The sequence below is a fragment of the Pristis pectinata genome, chromosome 4 (genome assembly GCF_009764475.1).
Source record: "Pristis pectinata isolate sPriPec2 chromosome 4, sPriPec2.1.pri, whole genome shotgun sequence".
Classification (NCBI taxonomy): domain Eukaryota; kingdom Metazoa; phylum Chordata; class Chondrichthyes; order Rhinopristiformes; family Pristidae; genus Pristis; species Pristis pectinata.
Window position 1 is genome coordinate 55,751,592 of NC_067408.1, and position 26,923 is coordinate 55,778,514.

Here is a 26,923-nt window from a genome sequence, read left to right on the forward strand (position 1 = left end):
TTTCTTCAATGATTCCTTAAAAAGAGGTTCACCTAGCCTCACATGGATCCTCCATTTGAATATTTTAACCCTTTTTCTCGAACTACTTCTTTTGATGGTTGTTTATTATTTCGACCATTAGTAATGAATTGCATAAAGAAAGTTAAAACATGTACAGCTTTAGGATCATGTATCTTCAAGGCTTGGAAAGAACCAAAAATTAATGAAGCTATTATTGGAAGGTTAAATCAATGTAAATTGATTTGGGTGATGTTCTTTTTCTGGAGACAAAATCGTTAGACAGCTGGGCGATGGTAAAACCAAAACTCTATGCTGATTTAGGAGTTTCAACTCTCTCTTTCTTGGAGCAAAAGCATCTTTAATAATTACCATTGGATGATGAGTAACAAGGAGTAGTAATGTAATGAAAAAGCCAATAGCAATGAATTAAGGTTCAGTTTGTATACAGTGCAAATAATCAAAAGGAGAAATAGCAATGTACAATATTCTTGAGTGCTAATGATGCAAAATTTGAATAAATCCCTTAATGCACCCTCATTAATTTTAAGCACCTATCATCAAATAATAAATCTATTTCATTCAAACATATCACCTCTTTATAATCAGTACAGTACGCTGTCATTTAACTTTAAATTTATAATCCTTCCAAACAAAGTATATCTACAGTGATATATACTATCTATTGGAGGAGAATGAATACAACTCACATGGATGTCTATGTTCAGGCTGGGCAGATTAGCAGCACAACATTTCTGGAAATGATTGAAGGAAAAGACAAAAAGTTAATTTAACTTTTCAAAAGATAAAAGTCCCGTTGCCTCATCCCTCAATAGTGAAGACTAGGTACTCACTGTAAAATGTTCAGTCTGCAGGTTTTCCATGCTGTTATTGATTTCTTTCCTCATGCTCACTATCTTTGAATAACAAGTTCAGGGGGTTGCACTGGCAACCAGTGCAGCAGAAAACAACAAGATCAAGTCCAAGGGTAGCAGCATGCTGGAAAACAACTCAAGTTATTAGTGACAAGAGCAGTCCAGCATAGACATTAAATACTGCAGGACTTGTCACCAGAACCTGCTGTTGGTCAAATCATGGATGATTACCGGAATCAAAATACTTATGCAACTTTAAAAAAAAGTCGTGGAAAAATCCGGATGTTTTGGTTTAACAGTTTTAACTGCTGCCAATTATTCATACTATGATTACATAGAGAACTTGCCTATCTTAAATACAGACTTTTAAATATATACACTAACCATAAACACAGAATCTTTTATATATTTTAAGTGCAGAAAGAGTGTATAAATTTCAGTTCAGAAAATGTCACTAACCAAACACAGCTTAACAAGAGAGAGCCCTGTCATTTTTGGAACAAACGGAATGTCCATTAGTGCAGTGTTTATGCAGAAATGTTCCAAATTTTACATCTTTGGTCTTTAAACAGTAAAGTTCTGTTCTTTGATCGTAAACATAATCCCATATGAAATGAATACTTTCATTCAAGCATGTTTGTTGCTGTGAAAATTTTGTCTGTTAAAAGCCTTTACAGTATCTTAATTTGAAATGGCTAAGCAAACCATTCAATTTGTTGTCTTACATAAAAGATATATAAATCTTGCATTTCTAATTGCATTTAACTGATAATATTCAATTCACGTCAAAATTTGAAGGTGGTGAGATTGAGAAGGAGAACTCTGAGTCCCTCAGTTTCCACAATTAAAAATAGAAATACTGGAACAATCTCACAGATCTATCAATACAATCAATGGAAGATCTCAGCCCAAAAAAATGATATATTTTTCTTTTACATAGTACAGCATATGAACAGGTCCTTCAGCCCACAATGTTGTACTGAACTAATTAAGCTAATAATACCTAATTAAACTAATCCCTCTGCCTGCACATAGTCCATATCCCTCCATTCTCTGCATATTCATGTGTCTATTAAGAGCCTCTTAAGCGCCTGTATCATATCAGCTCTATCACAGGCACAAACCTCCCCACCATCGAGGACATCTTCAAGAGGCAGTGCCTCAAGAAGGCAGCATCCATCACTAAGGACCCTCACCATCCAGGACATGCCCTCTTCTTGTTACTACCATTGGGGAGGAGGGACAGAAGCCTGAAGACCCACACTCAATGATTCAGAAACAGCTTCTTCCTGTCTGCCATCGGATTTCTGAACAATCCATGAACCCATGAACACTACCTCGTTATTCCCTTTTTTTGCACTACTTTGTAATTTATCATAATTTTATGTCTTTGCACCATACTGCTGATGCAAAACAACAAATTTGAGGTGATCAAAGTCAGTAATAATAAATCTGATTATGATTTGGACTCTGGTGGTGTTGATTAAAAGGAACTTATGCCAGGGTCATTTCTTTAACATAATATCATTAGCATTTATCTGACTTGTAGGACAGACAGGTGGAGTGTTAGATAATGTTGCATGGGAAGGAGGGCACCTCCAACAATGCAGCATGATCTTAGTACTGCAATGATTTGATAGCTAGGTTATGTATTCAAACCATGAAGTAATGATTATCTTATGCATCTGCACTGCATTATCATTCTTCCTAACTAATACCACTGTGAGACCTTAAAAGGCAAGCAGTCATTGCTGTAAGTATACACCTCCAAGTATACTTCCAACTGTCATAAGGTTCCTAATTATAATTTTAATTTGCAAAATTTCAGTGCTTTAACAAGGGCTGAATGCTGATTCCGATATGAACAAAAGTTTACAATGATTTCAGAGGCAACAACACATTGAAGTACTTGAAAGAGAGGCTGAAGATGGTGGGTGAGTTTGCAAGTCAAGGCCATCAAGGATTTTTTCTGTGAAGGGGTTGATGACAGCAAATTTGTTAGGGAATAGTATCTGAGGAGAGGAAATCATTAATAATATCCGTGGTCAGGAAAGAAAGTTGTGTTCTTGCATTTCAGTAGGAATTGGGACAAGAGAGCAGGGGGTTGGTCTAATGGACAGGATAAGTATGAAGACACATGAGGGAAGAAAGGAGAGAAACTATAGAAAGTTGCAACTTCAGGGAAACATAGAATCTTTGATAAAGGTTGAATTGGTGAATGAAAGTAAAGGAGACGTGCAGGGGTAGCTGAGTGGACAGACTCATTTTCGGTCACAAAGGTGTTAATAAGCTCCAGACCAGAAAAACTATGCAACCATTTTGAAAACTTGGGATTACATCTCATACTTTTCTCAGAAATGATCATGAAGACAATGTCACTAAGATTCCATTGAATTTTATTTCATAGAATTGCCACATTAAAACATAGTATTCTCAAGGTAATAGCAATATTGGAATAGTCATTATTTATTCCACATGAAAAGGTGGTGTTAGGTCTTCTTAATCTGCTGCAGTCTATGTGATATAGGCATGCTCATAATGCTATTGAGTAGGATGTTTCAGCAATATGGCCCAGTGACAATGAGGGTGTAATTTTAAGGTAAATTTGGTGATGATGGTTTTTCCTTGTATCTGTTGTGCTGTTCATCCATGTGGTGGAGATTGCATATTTTGGAGTTGGCATCTAGGAAGCCTTGTCCTATTCTGCAGTACCTCCTGCAAGTTGTATAGATTGCAGCAATGGCATTCCCATGCTGATGTATAGCTGCCAGTCAATCAGTTTGTTCCAACTGCATCCATCCAAGCAAATGGAACATATCATATCACGCTGTGCTGTGTCTTGTAGGTGAGAGGCTTTGAGGAGGTGGTTCAGCTCGAAGCATCAGCACTGTTGATCCCTCTCAGAATTGTGCATGTCTCAATAAGATAACCTCTCATTCTTCTAAACCTAGTTAAGCGTAAGCCAATCTTATCCATTCTCTCTTCATAAGACAACCCTTTATCCCAATATGATGAGGGAATTGGTTAATGGTTTAGACATTGAATTTTGTGGGGAAGTGGTTTTTATATCTTTTGTTGCAGATTATTAATTACTACTTGTCGATATGAGTGTTGGTTACCACTTTCACTTTAGGGGATGTTGTCCAACTTTCTTGCATGTGAGCATAATTTGCTTCATTGCTTCAAACAAATGAAAACAAGAATTTTAAAATACAGCTTTTGATGAACTTGGATCTTGCAGGCTTGATGGGTGATAGGTAACCTAATTTTTCGGGCTACAAGTGTCATTGGCAAGGCCAGCATTTATTTTCCATCCCTCAATTACCCTGAGAAGGTAGTGGTGAGCTGCTTTCTTGGACAGCTGGTCTCCTTCTGGTGAAAGTGTTCCACAGTGCTCTAGATCCAAGAGTTAGATCCAGTGCCCATGAAGGAATGGTGATATATTTCCAAGGCAGAATGATGTGTGACATAGAGGGGAACCTGTAGATGGTGGTGTTTCCCCCATACATGTTTCTCCTTTCATTGCCGCTAGAGGTTGCACACTGTACTTGTACAGGATGCTATGATTGTGACAGATTTGCATAATCAATTTCAACTCAGACCTTTTCATTTACCACCTTTCATCTGCTTAACACTGTCCATTTAGATTTAAAGGGAAGTTTTCTTTTAAATAGCTGACATTTTTTCTTGGCATCCTGAATACCTGCTGTCTATTTCCACTGCGGATTTGTATGGCCTCTGTGCTGCTGAGCTGGAGGAGAAAAGCTAGATTTCCTCACCTGCTCATTCTTGTGATTGAAGAATGGGATGAGGGACGCTCTGTATCAGTATTTTTAGACGATCCACAGGTCTGAATTAATGGGTTGCAGAGTTTAACCACAGAGAATAATTTTGACTTCCATGGCAGTGTTATACCAGCAGATGTCACCTTAGAGCACTGGTTACTTTTTCAGAAATAGGGAATAGCCTTCGAACTAGCAGATGGAGAGAAATCATAAATGTACAACTCTTAGGAAAATATGTTTTAAATGAAATGCTATGCAACAGTATTTAACACTTGACTGGTTAAGTTGTAATGTGGTTAACTAATTTCTGCCTTATGTACAAACAATTATACTAAATAAATTAATTCCATATGTGCATAGATCTTTGAAAGAGGTAGCTCATGTTGAGAGAGCAAATCACGGGGAATCTTAAGGTTCTTAACAAAAGCAAAAACTACTAAAGCAGCAAAGTTATGTTGAACCTGTTATGTTGAAATACTGGTTACGTCATAACTGGAGTAATGTGTCCAATACCCATTACCCAACTTTGAGAAGGATGTGAAGATCCCAGAGATGACAGATGCAGGAATTCATCTGTAGGAATGGACCAAAGAAACTGAGCTTGTTGTCTTTGGATCAGAGAAAATTGAGAAGACCTGCAGAGGGTGGTAAACACAGACCAGTCTATCACAGGCTCATCACAAGCTTCAATCCAGTCCATCTTCACAGTGTGTTGCTTCAGGAAGGCCAACAGTATTGTGGCCTGCCACCCTGGCCATTGCCTTTTCTCTCTTCTACCTTCTGGGAGAAAATACGGGAGCTTGAAAGCCCAGACATCCCGACTTAAGAACAGCTCCTTCCCCACTGCTATCAGACTGAATCAATCACCTCTTTCACGCCCCCTTTCCAGTGCTGCTGCCATGTTCTCAAACTCTTAATTCCACCTCTCTCAATTATTCTGTTATTGTCACTTTAGCTTTTCTTTTTGCACCACTTCAGATTGCACAACTATCTTTGCAGCATTCTGTTGCTTTGTGCTTGTCACTATTTATTGTTGTATTTATTATCATGTATGATGTTTACTCTGTGAGCTTCACAACTGCAAAAAAATTTGGTTGCCCCCTGGTGTATATGACAATAAACTAATCTAATCTGATTTGAAGAGATTTGATTGAGACGTACAGGCAGATGGGTGTTTGTACAGGAGAGCTGTTCCCATTGGTGGATGTTTATGGGCCAGGGCAGGTATTTAAAACTTTAGTCAAAAAAATACAAGAAGAATTTTGGAAAGAAACTTCTTTACTCAGGGACTCGTTCTGATCTGGAAGATGTGGAAATAGAATCAGTCAGTGGGTTCAAAAGGGAATTGGAAGAATAAATTGTGGGGCTGCGGGGAAGGAACAGGGGAATGAAACTGGCAGAATTCGTCTACTGAGAGCAGACATGGATTCAATGGGCTTTAATGAACCCGTGGTTGTGTTTAAGGTATTTGATACACTCATATAAAATTCTTAAAAGTCCCATGCCCAACACTGACTTCATATCCTTGAAGTCTGTTTATTATACTCGTCTCTGTAATTTTCCGGAAGCATCAACCAGTGAGAGAGTGCTTTTGTTTTCCTTATGTCGATGTTTGGTCCGCTCTCTTTAACCATTCGTATTCTGAATATCCTTCATTTTTGGTAAACCAGATCCCTCTTTGCGGCGGCGTTATATAGATGCAAGCTGTTCTTGTAGTTACGCGAGGGATACGTGCTCCACTCGCAACGCGATGACAAGTTGTTTCCAGTAGAGGCGAGCAATTAAACTGACTGTCTGACATCTCACCCAGCCGAGAGCGCGAGAGAGAGACACCTGCAGCAACTTCAGATCCCGCTCATTCCGACCCTACAGCTTCTAGTGAGCACAAACACAGCGGCGATAAAAGCATTGCAACCGGTCTCCACCACAGCACTGTACAAAGATCAAAACTTCCAACTCCCAACCAATGCCAAAACTGAACAATTGTGAAGATTTGTAACGCCTAAAGATTGACAACAAGGCGGTGCAAAGATGATTCAGTGATGCAACCATTCCCCGCACAGCGAACTCTTCCCTAGTCAGCCGGCTCCCCAGCAACTCGGAAACTGCACTTGGAACCCACCAGACCAGGGTAGGACAGAGGACCTGCGAGATTTTTTTGACCTTTGGACAAGTTCTTCGGGAAGAGGCGGAGAGAGGTGGACTGGCGGCGGTGACCGGGCATCTCCTCGTGACCCGCTGCGCTGACAAAGCCTCGCCTCATCACACTGTGTTTCGGAGACCCTGCTGCTCGGCGGCGGCCGGGTGGTCGCAAGGTAGGACGTCAGAGCATCACCGATGCCTCCTATCAGCTGCTGATCTTCCGCCGGATAATGTAACCGAGCCGAAGATGGGAGCCAACCATTCTCATAAAACGCCGGTGTTTGATGAGGACGAGGACGGTAAGAAGGCTCAGTTTACTCAACACAAACTTTAGGTCCTTTTTATTTGCGCCTGTGGCACTCACCTGCTTCCACCAATCCCTGGAATTAATCGTAATTGGACTGTGTACCACAACTAAAGGATCGAATCAATCCACATTTTTTTTTACTGTTACCAACGTGTTTGTCGCTTTCATAAACTATCTGAAATGTAACCGATCTAATATCCTTCGAAAATAAGGCACTGTGTGGTTGCAGCACGGAACCAGGCACTTCGGCCCAACTCGTACATGTCGCCCAAGTTGCCTGACTGAGCTAGTTCCATTTGCCTGCATTTGGCCCATATCCCTCTAAGCCTTTCCTATCCATGTAACTGTCCAAATGTCTTTGAGAGTTCGAGAGGAAAGAGGGAAAGGCAACTTCAGCAGATTGGCGCCCTTACAATGTGTAATCCCCCAAATAAGCAAAACAGTAAAAACATTTAGATTGATTAGACACCATAGTCATAGAACATAGAACAGTACAGCACTGGACAGGGCATTCAACCCACGATGTTGTGCTGATCTTGACGCAGATTTATACTAAATATCCTCCTTTTGTGTATCATTCATAGTCCTCCATTCCTTTCATATTGATGTGTCTATCTAAAAGCCTCTTAAATGCCACAAAACTGCCTGATTCCACTGCTACCCCGGTAACCCATTCCAGGCACCTACCACACCCTGCGTAAAAAAAAAATTGCCCCTCATGCCGCCTTTAAACTTTCCCCCTCTAAAAGCATGTCCTCTGGTGTTTGACATTTCTACCCTGAGGAGGAGATTCTGACTGTCGTGGTACACAGTCCAATCACTTGTATTTTAGGAAATAAAACAGAAAATGCTGTAAAAAGTCAGCAGGTCAGGCAGCAATGCATGGAAACAAAATCAATATTTCAGGTCAGAGGCCCTTCATCAGAACAGATGAAGGTCCATTGACCAGAACCATTAACACTATTTCTCTCTCCCACAGATGCTGCCTAAGCTTCTGAATGTCTCCAGCATTTTGTTTTTATTTCAAATTTCAGATCTGCAGAATTTTTATTTTTATTTTTAATTTGTAATTCAGGGTCTATTTGTTTTCTGTAAAGGTTTGCTGGTTTTTCAGAAAAAGCCACGAAAACTACATATGATCTAAGATTTAATAATAATACCTTAAGAAAGACAAATCTCCTGCACTTCTCCTAAAGCTGCTGCCTCCTTGCCCATCTGTTCCTCTGATCGTCATACAGAACGTAGAACAGTACAGCACGGGAACAGGCCCTTCAGCCCACAATGTCTGTGCCAACTAGGATGCCAATCTAAACTAATCTCACCTGCCTGCATATGGTCTATATCTCTCCACTCCTTGCCTCTCCATATGCCTGTCTAAATCTGCCCAATGGGAAGAAGACAGGCAGACTTAGACAGGCACATGAACAGCCAGGGAATGGAAGGATATAGGCAGGTTCAAGAAGTTTGAAGGAGAAAGCCTGTATTGTGAGTAGAAAGGCTGAAGATGCCTTTCTTCAGGACTCAAGAAGGGTCCTGAAGTGAAATGTTGACTGCCTGCTTTTCTCCATGGATGCTGCCTAGCCTGCTGAGTTCCTCCAGTATAGTGTTTTTCATCAGAGTTAATATTTCAGATTGCAGACCTTTCATCGGAACTGGAAAATTGAGGAACCAAACATGTTTTAAGTTGCAGAGAAGGAGAGGGGTGGAGGTTTGCTGGATTTTTGGGAAAAGTTATACAAATTACATGTGACCTACACTGGGGGTGGAGAGTGCTGGGGAGGGACTGGAAGAAGTGATCTTCCTGCTGGAGAAGCTGCAAAACAGATGTACAAAGGGAATGCCAAAACTGAGACCTGTCAGCAAAGATTTAACTGGCTGAGGTTTTTTTCTGTACAATGTTGAGGGGTGGCCAAAAAAAGTTAAGTATGAGATCGCATTTTGGCTGAGTTACTGGACCAGTACTCCAGAGACCTGAATTACTGATCTGAAGACATTAGATTAGATTCTTACCATGGCAGCTGAGCCATTTAAATTGTTAATTAAATAGATCTGGAATAAAAAATCCAGTATCAGTGGTGGTGAGCATGCAATAACTCACCTGGTTCAATAATATCCTTAAGGAAGAAAATCTGCTTTGTTAGCTAGTACAAACTATTAGCAATACAGATACACAGTGAAGTGGCTGACTATTAACAGCACTCTGAAATATTAGGATGTGCCAAGGATTATTAGGGTCTATGGGGCTTTAACAATATTGAGATGGTTTGGTTTGAAAGTTCACAATTATAGTAAAAGTTAATAAGAAAGTGCTTGGCATAGAGTCATAGAGTGATACAGCATGGAAACAGGTGCTTTTGTCCAACTTGTCCACGCCAACAAAAGGGTCTATCCAAGCTAGCCCCACTTGCCTGCATTTGGTCTGTGTGCCTCTTGGCCTTTCCTGTACATGTACCTGTCCAAATGTCTTTTAAACATTGTAATTGTACCTTCGTCTATACTTCCTCTGGCTGCTTGTTCCATAGTATCTGCCGCAGATGTACTACCCATAGTCCCTGGGAATCTCTGGAACTGACCTAACTCCTTAAAAGGAATGGCCTGTGGTGTCATCAGGCATTTGTGAGAGTGGACTGGAGTTTGAACCTGGGCACTGGATACTAAGCCCCAATGACTCTGCAGAGTCTTCCTCAAGAACATCTGAGAACTTGTGGCAAAATGGAAAAACCGTTCTGCAGACTCATCAGCATCTACCTGATGTTGATATCTTACATTCTACATCCTAGACACCCCCATTATCATTCCTGGCCAGGTCCTATTCCATCGGCAGTGTAGACACATCAAAGGCACAGCTTTCCTATGGCTCTTCCAGGGCCACAGGAAAAAGGAGTGGCCCTTGAAGATCTTAACATTGACTCTGCACTCATTGAAGCATCATGTACTAAGGTCAAATGCGAATATGGAAGTATCTTGGTATCTCCCACTGTCTCTCTGCAGATGAATCAGTGCTAGTACATTCATGTTGAACATCACCTAAAAAGAAGCAGTATTAGTAGATAGTGCACAGAATGGACTCCATGTTTATTGTATTTTCCATGTTTATTGCCAAATGTGGGTTTACAGCAGCACTATTGACTGAGTTGCCAGAATCCTGAAGAATGTAACAATTAGATTGTGCCTACGACAGCAAGTGAGAGAAACAGCATGGGACAATCTTGTTTGACTTTGGCCTCATACATCTACCTGGGGTAGATGCATCTATTTATGACAGTAACGGTAGGACTGATCTCTGCACAGTCCTTGTTGAAGTGAAGCTCAATTTTCATGCTGAGATTAGCCTCCATTGTGTTGTGAGCACCAATATGATGCTGAAAGGGAATAGTTTCAGCTCAAAACTTGGATCAAGTGCAGCACTGTAAGTCTTCAGCAGCTGCAGAATTGTACCCCATCACAATTTGTGGACTCATGGCCTGGCATATCCCTCAACTTACCATTACCACAAAGCCCCTATACTTGACAAACTTTGGTTAAATGAGGAATGTAGAAGAGCATAGCAGGAGCAGCACCAGGTGGACCTAAAAATGAGAAGCCAACTGAGTGAGGTTATGACAAAGGTCTGTATGTGTACCAGACAGGGGAAGCAATCTGTTATACCCAGAGCTCAGCAATCACACAACCAATGGATCAGAAAGTCTGAAGTCTTGCCACATCTTGTCATGAATGGATTTATGCTGTGAACAGGAGGAGGCCCCATGAACATCTCCATCCTCAATAAAAGCAGAACACAGCACCTGAATGCAAAATACATGCCTGTGTTTTTCGCAACCACTAGAAATGCTGAATGAGTGATTCCATTTGGTCTCCTCATTGATTGTTTTCATTGCAGAGGTCTCTCTTCAGCCAAACCAATTCACTCCACAAGGCTATAGGAAGGATGTGATTAAGCCAGAGAGGGGTGCAGAAAATATTCACAAGGATGTTGCTGGGACTGGAGGGCTTGAGTTATGAGGAGAGACTGGATAAACTGTGTCTGCTTCCCCTGCAACAAAGGGGGCTGAGAGGTGACCTTATAGAAGTTTATAAAATCACGAGGGGCATAGATGTGGTAGTTAGTAACAGTCTTTTTCCCCAGGGTAGAGAAGTCTAAAATTAGAGGGCATAGGTTTATGGTGAGAGGGAACAGATTTAAAGGGGATCAAAGAGGCAAGTATTTCTCACAGAGGGTGGTGGATATTTGGACAGGTTCATAAATAGGAAGGGTTTAGACGGATATGGGCCATATGGAAGGAAAATTGATCCAGCTCAGGTAGGCACCTTGATTGGTATGGACAAGTTGGGTTGAAGGGCCTGTTTCTGTGCTGTGTATCTCCCTCTCGCTCTCTTGATCTCAGAAGCTCTGTGACTTCCTGGTTATAATGCTGAAGAGCCAGTGGTCCAGAAAGAGAATCACTTTTAGCAGCTGCAACACTGACGGCTAACCAGTAAATGGCAAGATTACCAACCCAGATAAATGCCACTCTTACCTGACCAATTACTGTCTCATCAGACCATCCACCAGCAAAGTGAAAAAAGGGTTGTGATAGAAGAGCACTTACTCAGCAATAACCTGTTTCTGATGCTGAGTTTATGTTCTGGCAGGATCACTCAACTCCAAGTTGAGTTACAGCCTTGCTCTAAACATGGACAGAAGGGTTAAGTGTGACGTGAAGTGACTTTTCTGAAATAACAATTGTAACATGGGCAGATGACTGACTTCACGTTCTCCTCCAAGTCTCACATTATCCAGTGGGGGACACTTATCATCACATGTTAATAGGATAAGATCCTGGAATTCTCTACCTAACAGAAGTGATTTTAGTTCTAGATACTGTTTCTTCAGCAAGGTAACCAGAAGGTCACTGGGCCTACACCTGCTTCACTTTATCACTCAGAATGCAGTAGCTTAAGAAGGCATCTGCTTACCATCTTGTCAAAACAATTTTGCAAGCACAATAAATGTTTTATGTGATGTAACAAAACATTAATGAAATAATTAAAGAATAAAGTTTGATAGGTAGGAGGGAAACTGCTTCCACACATGGATACCAAAGAGAGCATTGTAAGATAGTAACAATTAAATTCAGTAAGGAATTCAGGGCAATCTTTTGTAAGCAGGAAGGGGTTAGAATATGGGACTTGCTACCATGTGGAGTAGTCATGGTGAGTAGCATACTGTATGCACATTAAAGGGGAAGTTGGATCAACTCATGGAAGAGGATGCAATAAAGGACATGTTGACAGGGTCAGGTGAAATGGAGAAAGCTTTTGTGGAGTACTGACACTGACCAATTTCTGTGTCATGTGTATCATGTAATTTTTAATTGATAAGATGCATCTTGGCTGATGCAGAAAGCCACTGCTTATTGCCCACTCCTCTGTGTCCTGAACTGGGGGGTTACTGGGCCATTTCAGAGTCAACCACATTGGGGAGTCTGGGGTTATGTAAAGGCCAGACTAGGTAAGAATGGCAAAACTCTTGCACTGAAGGACATTAATAAAACAGATAGGCTGCCTCAACAATTCAGCAATTTGCAGTTTCATGTCACCATTTCTTAAAGATATCTTCTAAAGCTGGTTTATTTAATGAATTTATATTCTCAAGATGATGTAGTGGGATTTGAACTCATGTATACTAATCCATTACCCACTGTACTATTGTATTCATCGTGGATGGAGGTTGGTAGGTGGTAATCACCAGGAGTTGGAGGGGACAAAATATTCGTACTTTTCCTGATGCAGTTTGTATCTTATATGTAAAACTCTGTCATATAATTAACTTTGTTCTCTGGGATGCATCCATCTGTTATCATATGAAAGTGAGAAATGTAAAACAAAACTGAAGTGTCTGATATTACCTCGCTCTTTCAACTCGCTAAATATTTCACTTTTTTGGGCAGCAGTACAAGACCATGGCTTTTTTTCCTTTAGTTTCGAAAACAAAACCATTCTCTCCACATGATGTGGATGGCACTGTCAAAACCAACATTAATTTCCTGGAACTGCTGGAAATACTCATCAGGTCAGGCTGCACCTATGGGAAGAGAAACAGTTTTCTGGTTGAAGATCTTTCATTCTGACACTGACCTGAAACATTAACCCTGTTTCTCTCCCCACAGACACTGCTTAACCTGTTGAATGTTTCCAACATTTTCTGTTTTTATTCTAGATTTTAAATATTTATTATCCATCCTTAATTTTACCATACTGTGTGTCTTGCTCTTTCAGAGGCCAGTTTTGAATCAACCACATTAATGTGTCTGGTGTCACATGTGGGCTATATTAGTGAGAATGGCAGGTTTCCTTTCCTGATGAACATTAGTGAACTAGTTGCATTTTCATAACAATCTGTGGTCACTGTCACTGATAATAGTTTGTTATTCCAGATTTAATTATTTGAAATTAAATTCCCCAGCTGCCGTGGGTGGGATTCAAACTCATGTCTTCAGATTAATGGCTCAGCCTTCTAGATACAAGTCCAGTGATTTAATGACTACTTTCCTAATCGTAGCAATGAACCTTAATTAATGAAGCAGAACTTTTTGGAGATAATTTAAGGATTTTTAATTAGGTCCAGAAACAAAACACTGCTGATCGTGGAATATGAAATTAAAACAGAAAGTGCTGGAATTACTCAGCAGGTCACCTCTGTGGAGAGAGAGGAACAGAGCTACTGGGGGTGGGGGGGGCAGGATCTCTCTGATGGTAATGCTATTGAATTGCATTGAATTCAATTGAAAATAATTTCAATTGGTAGGTGATTTGACTTTCTTTTGTTGGAAAAGGTCATTGCCTGGCATCTTTATAGCAGAAATGTTACATGCCACTTATCAACCCCTGCCTGAATGCTGTAGATCTTGCTGTGTGCAGGCATGTTGATCTTTCATCATCCAACCATATTTGGACTGCTTCATTTGCTGAAGAGTTGTGAGTGAAATAGAACGTGGCACCATGATGAGGACACTTAAATCATTGGCTAGAGGTGCAGCTGGTTCTGGAGCACAGGTCTTCAGTACCACAGCTCACATGTTGCCCAGACCCATAGCCTTTGCTGATGTCAGTGCTCTCAGCCATTTTTTTGATATCACATGGAGTGCATCAAATTGCCTGCAGACTGGCTTCTGTTATGATAGGGATTTCAGAAGGAAGCCAAGGTGGATCAGCCATTCAACACTTCTGGATGAACATGGTTGGGACTGTGTCAGCCTTAAGCACATATTGATCCCATTAGCACCTCTGATCTTATGATGGAAGGAAGGTCATTGACAAAACAACTAACCATGGTTGCAGGTGAGCTGGGAGTTGAGGAAGGATTGTGGATTGGAAAGAGGGACTGCTGGTGCAAGGGTGAGCAGTTGGTGCTGGTGGGACCTATGAGACCTCTGGTTGGAGGTAGGGGATAAGTGAGTCAGAAAGCTGTGATTATAAGTCTGGGCCTGGTGGGGCGGTATCAGGTGACTTGGCTGCTGTGGTTGGTAGCCAATGGATGGGTGGATAGTGGGAGCTCAGGCCAGGGAGATCAGTGTGGGTTTTGAGAGGGTGTCTGATGGGGCAGCTAAATGTTAGTTGAGGTTGCAGAGTTGTATTGGTTTATTGGTGATGTTGTTTGGTGTGAGGGTCCCAAGGGATAGAGGGTTTGTAAATAACATCAAGGGTGTGTGCCTGAATCATGTTTCCAGCACTGGTGCTGGAATCCACCCATGGAGACTGCCTTGAGGTTGCCCAGATGCAATGAAAATATGGTTAGATGGTGAAAGATCAACATTAAACTTTATTTGGATTAATGAGGCTTAATTTCTCTTGACAATGCTCTCAATGAATGTTGCACTAGGAATAATGTCACCCTGGAAAGTTGCTCATCCGCAATTTGTTTTGGGAGGCACCCAGTCAAATTTCCAGAGTGGTGCAGTTCAATGCAAAAAACCACATGATTGTGTTTGCAGTAAATAATGGTTATACAACTTGATACTTCCATTTTCATGCAAAGAGGGACTTGGGACTAACTCTGGTGCATGTTAGTTAGGTTTCTCTAGTTTCGATAGTTTATGCTGTTCTTTGTTTTGCATTGGCTCTTAGTGGATTCTAATCAAATTTGCAGGAAATTATGGTGGAAATTTCAGTATACTTTTCCCTCCCTGCTCTTTTAGAAAACTGGGTCATTAGCTTTGTACAGGAAGCTGTGAGGTATTTAATGAGAATACGTGTGTTTTTCATAAGCTTCAGAGTGACCTGCAGTGCAGTTGCAATAGGTTAAATGTGATTCTTTACTGTTCTCATTTAATAGTTTATGTGACATCAGTATCATATTGTTAACTTTGAAGTGATCCAAAACCCCGCCAAACTTGCACTGTCCCATTTATCATTGCCTCTGTGCTCGCTTATTTAAATCAGATCCTTGCTGGTAACACCTCAGTTTAAATATTTTCATCCTCATTTTAAAATCCCTCACATAGCCTTATCCCTCCCTTTCTCCATAACCTCCCCTAGCCCTATGGCTCTGTAAGATCTCTTCTCCCATTTTGGCCTCTTCTGGACCCCTGATTTTCAGTGCATTATCTTCAGCCAGTAGCTGTCCGGGCCCTGGACTGGAGAACCCTCCCTAAAGCCTTCTTCTAGTTATAAGCGAGAGGCTAACCACCTATCTTTCTCTCTTCCTTTAAAGCACTTCTTAAAACCTATTCCTTTGTCCAACTCTTGGTCACCTATCTTGATAGCTGCCAATATGGCTGAGTACCCGAGTTGATTGATGACGTTCTTGCAAACTTGTGAGATATTTTACAATGTTGAAGATGCTGTTGAGTTCATTATTGATTTCTATTCACACCTCTTCAGATTATGAAATCTTACATGCCATCTGAAGCAAAAGATCTGGACAGTGTAAAAGATGGGCTTATAATTGGGTAATATCAGTATTTCACATTGCCAAGCTACAAGGGAAAATCCAACCATCTACCATCAACATTCAATGGCATTGCCATTGCTCAGTTTCCCACTGTGAATATACTGGGCATCAAAATTGACCAGAAGTGGACTGGCTACATCACTACTGTGGTTACAGGAACAGGTCAGAGGCTGGGTACCCCAGTAAGTAACTCGCCTCCTAACTTCTGAAAGCCTTTCCACCCTCTACAAGGTACAAACAAGTGCAGCTCCTGTTATGTTTGTTCTTCATCAAGAGACAAACTTCGCGTGGGTTTAACATCTGAACGTTTTATTAACCAACACACCAGCCTGGCTTGCTTTCCCTCCTTTTACAGCCACTTCCTGTTCCCCCATGATGACCTCTTGCATTGCCTACTGGGAACTGTAGTTCTTTATTATAACTACATAATAACACATAATAACACAGGAACACTCAGGAAACCATCTAAGGTGAGGTAGATTGCTTGATTGTCACCCCATCCAGCACTACATTGGGAAAAGGAAGTGTGGGCAGACAGGCATGGTGGCTGATGAACAAGGACAGCAAACAGGTCCAGCACAACCCAACCAAGAAGTTCTATTGCACCTGCAGGGAAGCATTTACTTGACATGAGCAGGCATTCCAACAAGTATTGGTCATGGGCTTGCTGCTACTGAATGGCATCTACATATTTTCTTGAGTGTGCTGCTCATTGTGAAGTGTGCAAAGGAAAACAGCAGGTAAATCCAAGAGTGGGGCAGTCCCAGGTGGCAATGGGAAGAAGGGTCTGGTTATCAGGAGTCAGATCTTGGATAGGGTCTGGATAGCTTGCTAGATCTGATGTGTTCAGACAAGCAATTAAATTCAAGGTTACCTGCTTAAATTGGACTCCTAGTACTAATCTAGGACCTGCTCTGGTGGCCTCCTTAGTACAGTGCTGCTGCAGATTGAATAACACTATTAAAACATATTTTATCCTGAGAGTGCAAAATTTCCCCAGTGTTATCTGGGCAAATGCTGTGATTATGCTATGATTGGTGCAAATAATGATGAACAGAACTACCAGGCTGAATCTTCAGAATGGTACAATTCAAACCAGACTTGATTCTAATTGCATTTCACTCTTGGGGAAAAATAAAATCAATTTTCAAATGCCTAGGAATGAATAAAAAATGGTCAAGTGTCTGCATTTCTAGGTTTATGCCAATAACCCAGAATAAGAAAAAGTGTGTGTATCTTAAATGTACAGTTTTGAAATAGTTATTCCACATATTCTGCAACTTGTCAATTTCAGTGTTGGTTAATATCTGGTATTTTTACCTCACAGGAGGTAGCGATGACTGCTTCAAAATAAAGTTGCACTATTACTGTGATTACAAGTTTCCAAAACCTGATTAAAACAATCCTCAATGATAATGAAAGGTAGCTCAGTGCAGTATAACACACATCAAAGCATAATGAAGCATTAGTACATCCTGTGGGAGTCAGCAATAACATGCATCAGTTTATCATTACATTTTCAGTGTGTTGATGTCTTGTATCACCTTGCACACAGGGTGTTATCTTCTTCATCTGTGTTCCCAAACTGTACACAATAGATGCAATATTGTATAACACAATTAGGTAATAAACATAAATATCTCCAGTATCTTCCCACTGTTGGTAAATCAATGGAAATGAAAGGATCATTGTGTGTGTGTGTGTGTGTGTGTGTGTGTGTGTTTATATATATATATATATTTATATAATCAATCACAAGACAGAAGTAGGCCATTCGACCCATCGAGTCTGCTCCTTGAGCTAAACTAAACTATTCCTATCTGGCCCCAGTTTCCGGCCTTTTCCCCATATCCCTTGATACCTTGACTAATTAGATACCTATCAACCTCCTCCTTAATTACCCCCAGTGATCAGGCCTCCACAGCTGTATGTGGCAAAGAATTCCATAAATTCACTGCCCTCTGGCTAAAGAAATTTCTCCACATTTCTGTTCTAAATGGGTACCCACTAATTCTAAGACTGTGCCCTTTAGTCCTGGACTCACCTACCAAGGGAAACAGCTTAGCCACATCTACTCTGTCCAGTCCTTTCAACATTCTAAATGTTTCTATGAGGTCCCCTCTCATTCTTCTGTACTCCAGTGAGTATAGTCCAAGAGCTGACAAACGCTCATCGTATGTAAGCCCTTTCATTCCAGGAATCATCCTCGTAAATCTCTGAACCCTCTCCAACATCAGTACATCCTTCCTAAGGTAAGGGGCCCAAAACTGCGCACAGTATTCCAAATGGGGTCTCACTATTGCCCCATAGAGCCTCATCAACACTTCCTTACTTTTATACATTATACCTTGCGAAATGAATGCCAACGTAGCATTCGCTTTTTTTTACTGCCGATCCAACCTGGTGGTTAACCCTTAGGGTATCCTGTACGAGGACGCCCAAGTCCCTTTGCACTTCTGTACTTTGAATTTTCTGCCCATCTAGATAATAATTTGCCCATTTATTTCTTCTACCAAAGTGTACAATGGCACATTTCTCAACATTGAATCTCATCTGCCATTTCTTTGCCCATGCTCCTAAACTATCTAAGTCTCTCTGCAACCTTCCTGTTTCTTCAATACTCCCTACTCCTCCACCTATCTTGGTGTTGTCTGCAAACTTAGCCACAAAACCATTTACTCCATAATCTAAATCATCGATGTACAATGTAAAAAGAAGTGGCCCCAACACCGACCCTGGCGGAACACCACTGGTAACAGGCAGCCAACCAGAACAGGATCTCTTTATTCCCACCCTTTGCTTTCTGCCTATCAGCCAATGCTCCACCCATTCTAATATCCTTCCTGTAATTGCATGGGCTCTCATCTTATTAATCAGCCTCTTGTGCGGCACCTTATCGAAGGCTTTTGAAAATCTAAATACGCAACATCCACAACCTCTCCTTTATCCACCCTACCTGAGATTTCCTCAAAAAACTCCAATAATCTTAGCAGGATCTTCCCTTCATGAAACTATGCTGGCTTGCACCTATCTTGTCTTGCACCTATCTTGTCTTGCACCTCTAGGTATTCCATAATCTCATCCTTGAGGGTTGATTCCAATAACTTTCCAACCACCGATGTCAGACTAATAGGTCTGTAGTTTCCTTTATGCTGCCTCCCACCTTTCTTATACAGCGGAACTACATTTGCGACCTTCCAGTCCTCTGGAACCATGCCAGAGTCTATTGATGCCAAACGATGAATGGTGATGTTGTGGAGTTTTGAAATCATCTCTTCCAATGAAACATGAATAGCTCCTGATACATACTATGTTTTGTTCAATGATCCAGTTGGAGCCTGTAACCCATAAATGATTGCGGTAAATGTGATTCAGTTGGTAGCACTCTAAGCCAGAAGCTTGCACATTCCAGTCCTTTACAAGAGACACGAGTATGAGGATTTATAGATCCTTCCCCTCAGTTCATGAACTACCAAGTTGAAAGTAATGCTTTCAAAAAAGTAGTAACTGAATCAGTTTTCTTTGTCCAACACGGTTCATTGGTGCAAGTTTTAACTGAATAGAAACATATTAAAATAGTAACTGGAAAACTCCTGCAGACAGCTAGCAGGAAAGAATGTAAGAACAGAATGCAGATAAAATATCTAAAATGCTAAAGCTTAATTAGACAGTTCTCATGAATCAAGTAACAAAGCTCAGAGTAGCAAACATGAGGATTACTGATTTAAAAGGGTCAAGAACACTAATGAGGTGAACGGAGTGAGTTCAGTATGGGGCTAATTTATACGTAATCACTTTAAACTGAAAATAATAAAGTTCTCTCTCCATTATCATAATGCTTCCAATATGATTCAACATCCTTGGTTTCTCAATTGGATGATGAGTTGATTTATTAACTGTGCTCATTGCCTGTCTCTGTTGGTTAATCAATGTTTATGCCTTTTCTCAAGGACCTTCATTAGAGCTTGCCCTACCATTCATCACTTATCATGGAATCAGGATTGAAAGGCCTTAATTATCATTCAGTCTCAGTACTATTTATTCTTACTCAATTCCTGCATTACCCTGAGGGAAATTTGGGAGTCTCTGACAATTTAACAATTGCAGAGTCTTCTGTTCATTTTGCCGTAATCAAACTTCTCTTGGAATTTATGTGTGTTTCCATGCTATGCAGATTCAAATCCCAATTCTGTCTGCTTGCATCCACTGCTGCAATAACAAAGCATGTTTTCCTTAATATTCCTAGTAGCACTATGTAATACTCTGCGGAGAGCCTATATTGTACTACAGATTACATAGGCTTCTGTTCCTGAGAACTGTCTGAAAATTAAATTTTTCATAATTTGGAAAGGAACAATTTCTCAGTAAGGGAAAACAAGTGCAACCCCAACTTCTCCAATCTGTCCACATAACTTAAGTCTCTCATTCCTGGAATCAATTTAATAAATCTCTTCTGCATCCCCTCTAATGCTTTTATATCTTTTCTAATTGGGCCACCCAGAACTGGACACAGTACTCCAGTGTCTTATAAATGTTTATCATGACTTCCCTGGTCTTGTTCTCTATTCCTTTGATTATAATACTATGGATCCATATGTTTTTTATGATTCTATCCCACTGTTATAAGACTCTTGAACAGACCTCTCATATATGATATTGATCTCTCTCTCTCTACCTTGTCATAGCTCTTGAACTTCATTTGTCTACCTGATTGAAATTTCTCTAACTGAAACACTATATTCTTTTGTACTACCTCAATGTAGTTTATATATGGAATGATCTGTCTGGATGGCATGCAAACAAAAACTTTTCACTGTATTCCAGTACATGTGACAATAAGAAACCAATTGCCAATAATCACTTTCTTAACCTGCCCTACTACTCTCAATAGACTATTAAATTGAATTGGTTTAATATTGTCACTTGTACTAAGGTAGTGAAAAACTTGTCTTGCATACTGTTCGTACAGAGCAATTCATTACACAGTGCATTGAGGTAGTTCAAGGTAAAACAATACAGAATGCAGAATAAAGTGTCAGAGCTACAGAGTAAGTGCAGTACAGGTAGGCAATCAGGTACAAGGTAATAACGAGGTAGACTGTAAGGTCAAGAGTCCATCTTATTGTTTAGTATTTCGAACCATAGAACACTACAGCACAGAAAACAGGCCATTCTGCCCTTCTAGTCTGTGCCGAAACATTATTCCGCTAGTCCCATTTATCTGCACCCAGTCCATAACCCTCCAGACCTCTCCCGTCCATGTATCTATCCAGTTCATTCTTAAAACTTAAGAATGAGCCCGCATTTACTCTTTTAAGAGTGAACCTTCCTCGATGTCCACTATGCCTCCAATCTTAGTGTCATCAGCAAACCTGCTGATCCAATTTACCACATTATCATCTAGATCATTGACATAGACAACAAACAACAATGGCCCCAGCATAGATCCCTGAGGCACACCACTAGTCACAGGCCTCCAGTCTGAGAAACAATCATCCACTACCACTCTCTGTCTTCTCCCACACAGCCAATTTCGAATCCAGTTTACAACCTTTCCATGGATACGAGGGACAATAGTACTATTGTACTAGGGAACTATTCAATAGTCTTATAACAGCAGGATAGAAGCTGTCGTTAAGCCTGGTGGTACGTGCTTTCAAGGCTTTTGTATCTTCTGCCTGATGGGAGAGGGGAGGAGAGAGAATGTCTGGGGTGGTTGGGGTCTTTGATTATGCTGGCAGCTTTACTGAGGCAGTGAGAGGTATAGATAGAGTCCATTGAGAGGAGGTTGGTTTCCGTGATGTGCTGAGCTGTGTCCACAACTCTCTGCAGTTTCTTGTGATCCCGGGCAGAGCAGTTGCCGTACCAAGCTGTGAAGCATCCAGATAGGATGCTTTCTATGGTGCATTGATAAAAGTTGGTGAGTGTCAAAGGGGACGTGCCAAGTTTCTTTAGCTTCCTGAGGAAGTAGAGGTGCTGGTGAGCTTTCTTGGCCATGGCGTCTACGTGGTTGGACCAGGACAGGCTGTTGGTGACGTTCACTCCTAGGAATTTGAAGCTCTGAACCCACACGACTTCAGCACCATTGACGTAGACAGGTGAATGTGCACCGCCCCCCCTTCCTGAAGCCAATGTCCAGCTCTTTTGTTTTGCTGACATTGAGGGAAAGGTTGTTGTCATGATAACATGTCACTCTCTCTATCTCCTTCCTGTACTCTGACTCATTGTTATTTGAGATACGTCCTACAACAGTGGTATCATCTGCAAACTTGTCCACGCAGTCATGATTGTATAGCGAGTAGAGTAGGGGGCTGAGGACGCAGCCTTGTGGGGCACCAGTGTTGAGGATAATTATGGCAAAGGTATTGCTGCCTATCTTCACTGTTGGTCAGGAAGTCAAAGATCCAGTTGCAAGGGGAGGTGTTGAGTCCCAGGTCTCGGAGTTTGGTGATGAGTTTGCTTGGAATTATAGTATTGAAGGTGGAGCTGTAGTCAATAAACAATAATCTAATGTAGGTGTCTTTATTGTCCAGATGCTTCAGATTGAGTGTAAAGGCGTCTGCTGTAGACTGGTTTTGGCAGTAGGTGAATTGCAGTGGGTCGAGGTTTTCTGGGAGACTGGAATTAATGCATGCCATGACCAGCCTCTCGAAGCACTTCATGATGGTGGATGTCAGAGCCACTGGGCGGTAGTCATTAAGGCATGTTACCTTGGTTTTCTTAGGCACCAGGATGATAGTGGTCTTCTTAAAGAAGATGTGAATCTCATTTTGAAGCAGGGAGAGCTTAAAAATGTCTGCAAATACCCCCGCCAGCTGATCTGTACAGGATCTGAGGACATGGCCAGGGACACCATCTGGACCAGATGCTTTCCATAGGTTCATTCTCTAGAAGACTGATTTTGCATACTCAATGGTAACCATGCATTGGAGGCTGTTGGGGTGGGTGGGACATGTCAGCGATGCTGCCCGACTTCATTTTGTAGCCAGTTATAGCATGTAAACCCTGCCACAACTGATGGCTGGTCTGGCACTCTAATTTGGACTGGTATTGTCTCTTGGCATCTCCTATAGCTTTATGGAGGTCATATCTTGATTTTTTGTAAAGATCAGGGTCACCTGATTTGAATGCTGCAGTCCTAGACTTCAGTAGGGATTGGATCTCCCGGTTCATCAATGGTTTCTGGTTTGGGAACACCCAGATTGTCCTCTTTGGTACACAGTCCTCAACACACTTGCTGATAAAGTCCGTGATGGTGGTGACATACTCATCTAAGCTGGCAGCTGAGTCTTTGAACATGGATCAGTCCACTGACACAAAGCAGTCGTGTAGAAGCTCATCTATTTCCTCAGACCTGCACTGTACAACTTTCTGTGCTGGATCCTCCCGTTTCAGCTTCTGTTTGTATGCAGAGAGAAAGAGCACAGCCTGGTGGTCTGACTTACCAAAGTGGGGTTGGGGGCTGGCTTGGTAGGCATCTTTGGTGGTTGTATAGCAATGGTCAAAAGTGTTTGGGTCCCTGGTGAGACAGGAGATGTGCTGGTACTATCTTGGTAACGCACTCTGGAAGATGGCCTGGTTGAAGTCACCTACAATGATGAAGAAGGCCTCAAGGTATCCTGTTTCAATACTGTCAACTGCAGAGTATAGTTCATTGAGTGCAGGCTTCACATCCATCTGGGGTGGGATGTAGACTGCCGTCAGGATAGCTGAAGTGAACTCCCATGCAGGTAGTATGGGCGGCATTTCGCTGTTAGATATTCCAGGCCGGGTGAGCAGGAACTCTCACCCAGACTATGCACATATATCCCAAGATCTCCTTGTTCTTGTACCCTTTCTAAAATTGAGCTGTTTAGTTTATATTGTCTTTTCTCATTCTTCCTAGTGCTATCCAGTTTTTGTTGTCTTCTCATTTTAACATTTTATGTTTCTCGTGATTAGATTTCATCTGCCACCTATCTGCACATCCCACCAGCTTGTGCATGCCTTCTTGACATCTATTACTTCTCAGTTGATTGCACCTCCAAGTTTTGTCACCTTGCAGCTTTAGGAATTGCGCCCTGTACACCCATATCGAAATCAATAATTCATATTGTGAAAAGCAATGTTCATTGATCATTAACTCCTTGTTAACTCCTTACAAGACAGCTGTTTTTCTGGCTTATTTGTTGTCAATGCAAACAATGTTATAAAATCATTTTTCATCTATGGATTCAACCTGGCACCAGCAAAATAACTATTTTTTGGTATGAAGTAAAAATGTTGGTAAGATATTTTTCTGTGGTGAAGAGAGAAACAATATCATAAATCCCAATGCGAAAAAACAAACTGCTGGAGGAACTCAGTGGGTTAGGCAGCATTTATGAAGGACTGATGCAGACTCTTGGCCTGAAACATCGACTATCCCTCTGCCTCCACTGAGTTCCTCCAGCAGTTTGTTTTTTGCTCCAGATTCCAACATCTGCAGTCTCTTGTGTCTTCATCAATCCCAATCTTGTCTTCATTTGGTCAGTTAGAAATGGGTAATTGAGAAATTCTTGACAGATTTTATGTTAACCCCCTTACAAATACTTGAGGATGCGGAGATATAAAGTACCTTGGAATATTTTACAATTTTATAGGTGTTAAATAAATGCAACTTAATGTTACACAATAAATTTTTCAGATGAAATGTTAACCTGAGGCTCCAACTGCAACCCCCGACCCCCCCCCCCCCCCCCCCCCCACCAATAAGAATTGAAAAACTATCCCCTTGGCACTATTTGCACAAGAACAGGTGAATCCCAGTGTTCCGGACAATATCTGTCAAATTGTAAGACTAACACAGGTAGGTGACCTGGCCACTTGATACTGATTTGTTAAAGGACTGATTTACATTAAACTGTGCATTCTTTGTGATGTTACAACTGCAACTACACTTCAAAGCTGATTAATTCCCTGTAGAGTGCTTTGGGATTTTCTAAATAGCCTGGGAAGTAAGGTTAGAGACAAATAAACACAGGAACAGCAATAATCATTCAGCCTACTGCCCATTGTTTTAGCTATACAGTGTTATCACATTAACTTTACTGGTTCTGCTCTGCACCCCCCACATTTATCAGGATGCCTCAGTATAAGACTGTTTCTGCTATTCAGAACTTAATGTACTGTATCTAATAAGGACACAGAAGGAAGCAATGCATCCCATCAGGTCCTTGCCCCCTCCCAGGGGAGTAATCCCATCCATCCCATTCCACCTCTTCTGGTTCCTCATTCCTCTGTAACTTATTCTGTCTCATAGTTGCCCATCAATTCCCCTTTGATTTTTGCCATTAACCCTCACTGAAGGGCAATTTAACCATCTAATTAACTGACCCTCATGTCTTTATGGTTTTGGAAGAAACCCACGTGTTAATGGAGAGAATGTGCAAACCTGTACAGACAACACCCAAAGTCAGAATCAAACCTGGGTTCCCGGAGCTGTGAGGCAGCGGCACTACCTGTAGTGCCATTGTGCTAAGTTGAGCACTATACTGAGACCTGACCAATTTTTAGCATTGACTAAACTTGATGGCTTCAAAGGCCTTTGGCCATAGGTTGCAAATTTAAGTCCTACTCTTGGATTTGAGCAACGTACTGCCAGTTGACATTCTAGTGCAATAATGAGGAATTGCAGCATGGGTGAGATTCTAATCTTAACCCTCTCAACAGCCTTATGTGGTGGTATAATAGGATATTGTCATACATCATTTACCTCTAATCTATGTTTAAAGGCCAAGGTAGCACTGAAATAATCTATTTATAGTTCATATTCTATTATATGAAATGAACAATAATAAAGCATAACCCCATGCAGGCAGTATTTATGAGATATTTGTTCCAATTGTACTCATATATTTAGATCTTCTGTAGCAAATCACAGGAATGTCATCTTGACTAAATGCCATCCCTACAAGTTGCAAGATCTCCAGGAGCTACAGTATTTTGGATCGTTTATGTATTTTAGTATGTCAAGCAAACCTGTATATCATCATCATCATGTTCTGATGGTAACCTGCTGTCATTTTGTGTTTTGCCCTTATATCCTGACCCTTCCAATATTGAAAGGTCATTGAAACATTAACTGTTAGTCTATCCACACACCTGATGTACTTACTCAATGTCCCCAGCATTTTGTGTTTTTATTTCAGACTTCTAGCATCCTCGATACTTTGCTTTTGTATTTTCTATACTACAGTTTATTCACCAATGAATATTTATTTATCACACACTCTCCCTAACCCATGTCATCCCTGCTCTATGCCAAACCTCTTTTTTTTGCTACTTCTGTGTGTGTCGTCTTGAAGAAAGTCAAAACCTATGACCCAGTTCTAGATTATATTTTTCTACATAATGCTAGCAATCTCACCTTATTTAACAGTCTGCTCATTTCCATACAAATCTACTATTAATACCTGTTGGTTTAATGGATGCTAAAGATCTCAAGGGATGAAAAGTTGAGAGTTCCTCCTAACAAGCACCACCATCACAAGTTGAGTGACTGGTTATTTGTCTCATTAAAAGTTGCATGAATTTCCAGTGGGCAATGTCACAGCCATATTCATCAGCTTGCTAGGCTTTCAATGCAAATTAATTCATTGCATATGAAGCATCCTGAGACAGTTCAGGGAAGCAATAAGGCATTAACCATGTAAATGTTAGTCTCTGAGAGAATCAAGACATTTTCCTGGTAAGAAGAAGCGAACCGTAATCAATGCATAAGTTGATGAGAGTTTTGGCACAAGGTACAGTTCAGAATAATTCAAACTTGCTACTTAAAATATCTTAATACATCACAATTTGTCCAAAATTGCTCCTGCAGTAACTCTCTCACTTCGTGTCTTTAACACTCCAACTTTACATCCAG

At 41.0% G+C, this 26,923-nt stretch overlaps 1 protein-coding gene across 1 annotated transcript in view; it reads left to right on the forward strand.

Moving 5' to 3' along the window:
• Window positions 1-5,965: 5,965 nt before the first annotated feature.
• LOC127569449 (serine/threonine-protein kinase 32A-like) overlaps window positions 5,966-26,923 on the forward strand; it is a 214,799-nt gene continuing 193,841 nt past the window's right edge. Inside the window, exon 1 of the mRNA XM_052014099.1 lies at window positions 5,966-7,098. Coding sequence (XP_051870059.1) covers window positions 7,047-7,098 — 52 coding nt within the window. The 5' untranslated portion in view covers window positions 5,966-7,046. The remainder of the gene's footprint in view (window positions 7,099-26,923) is intronic.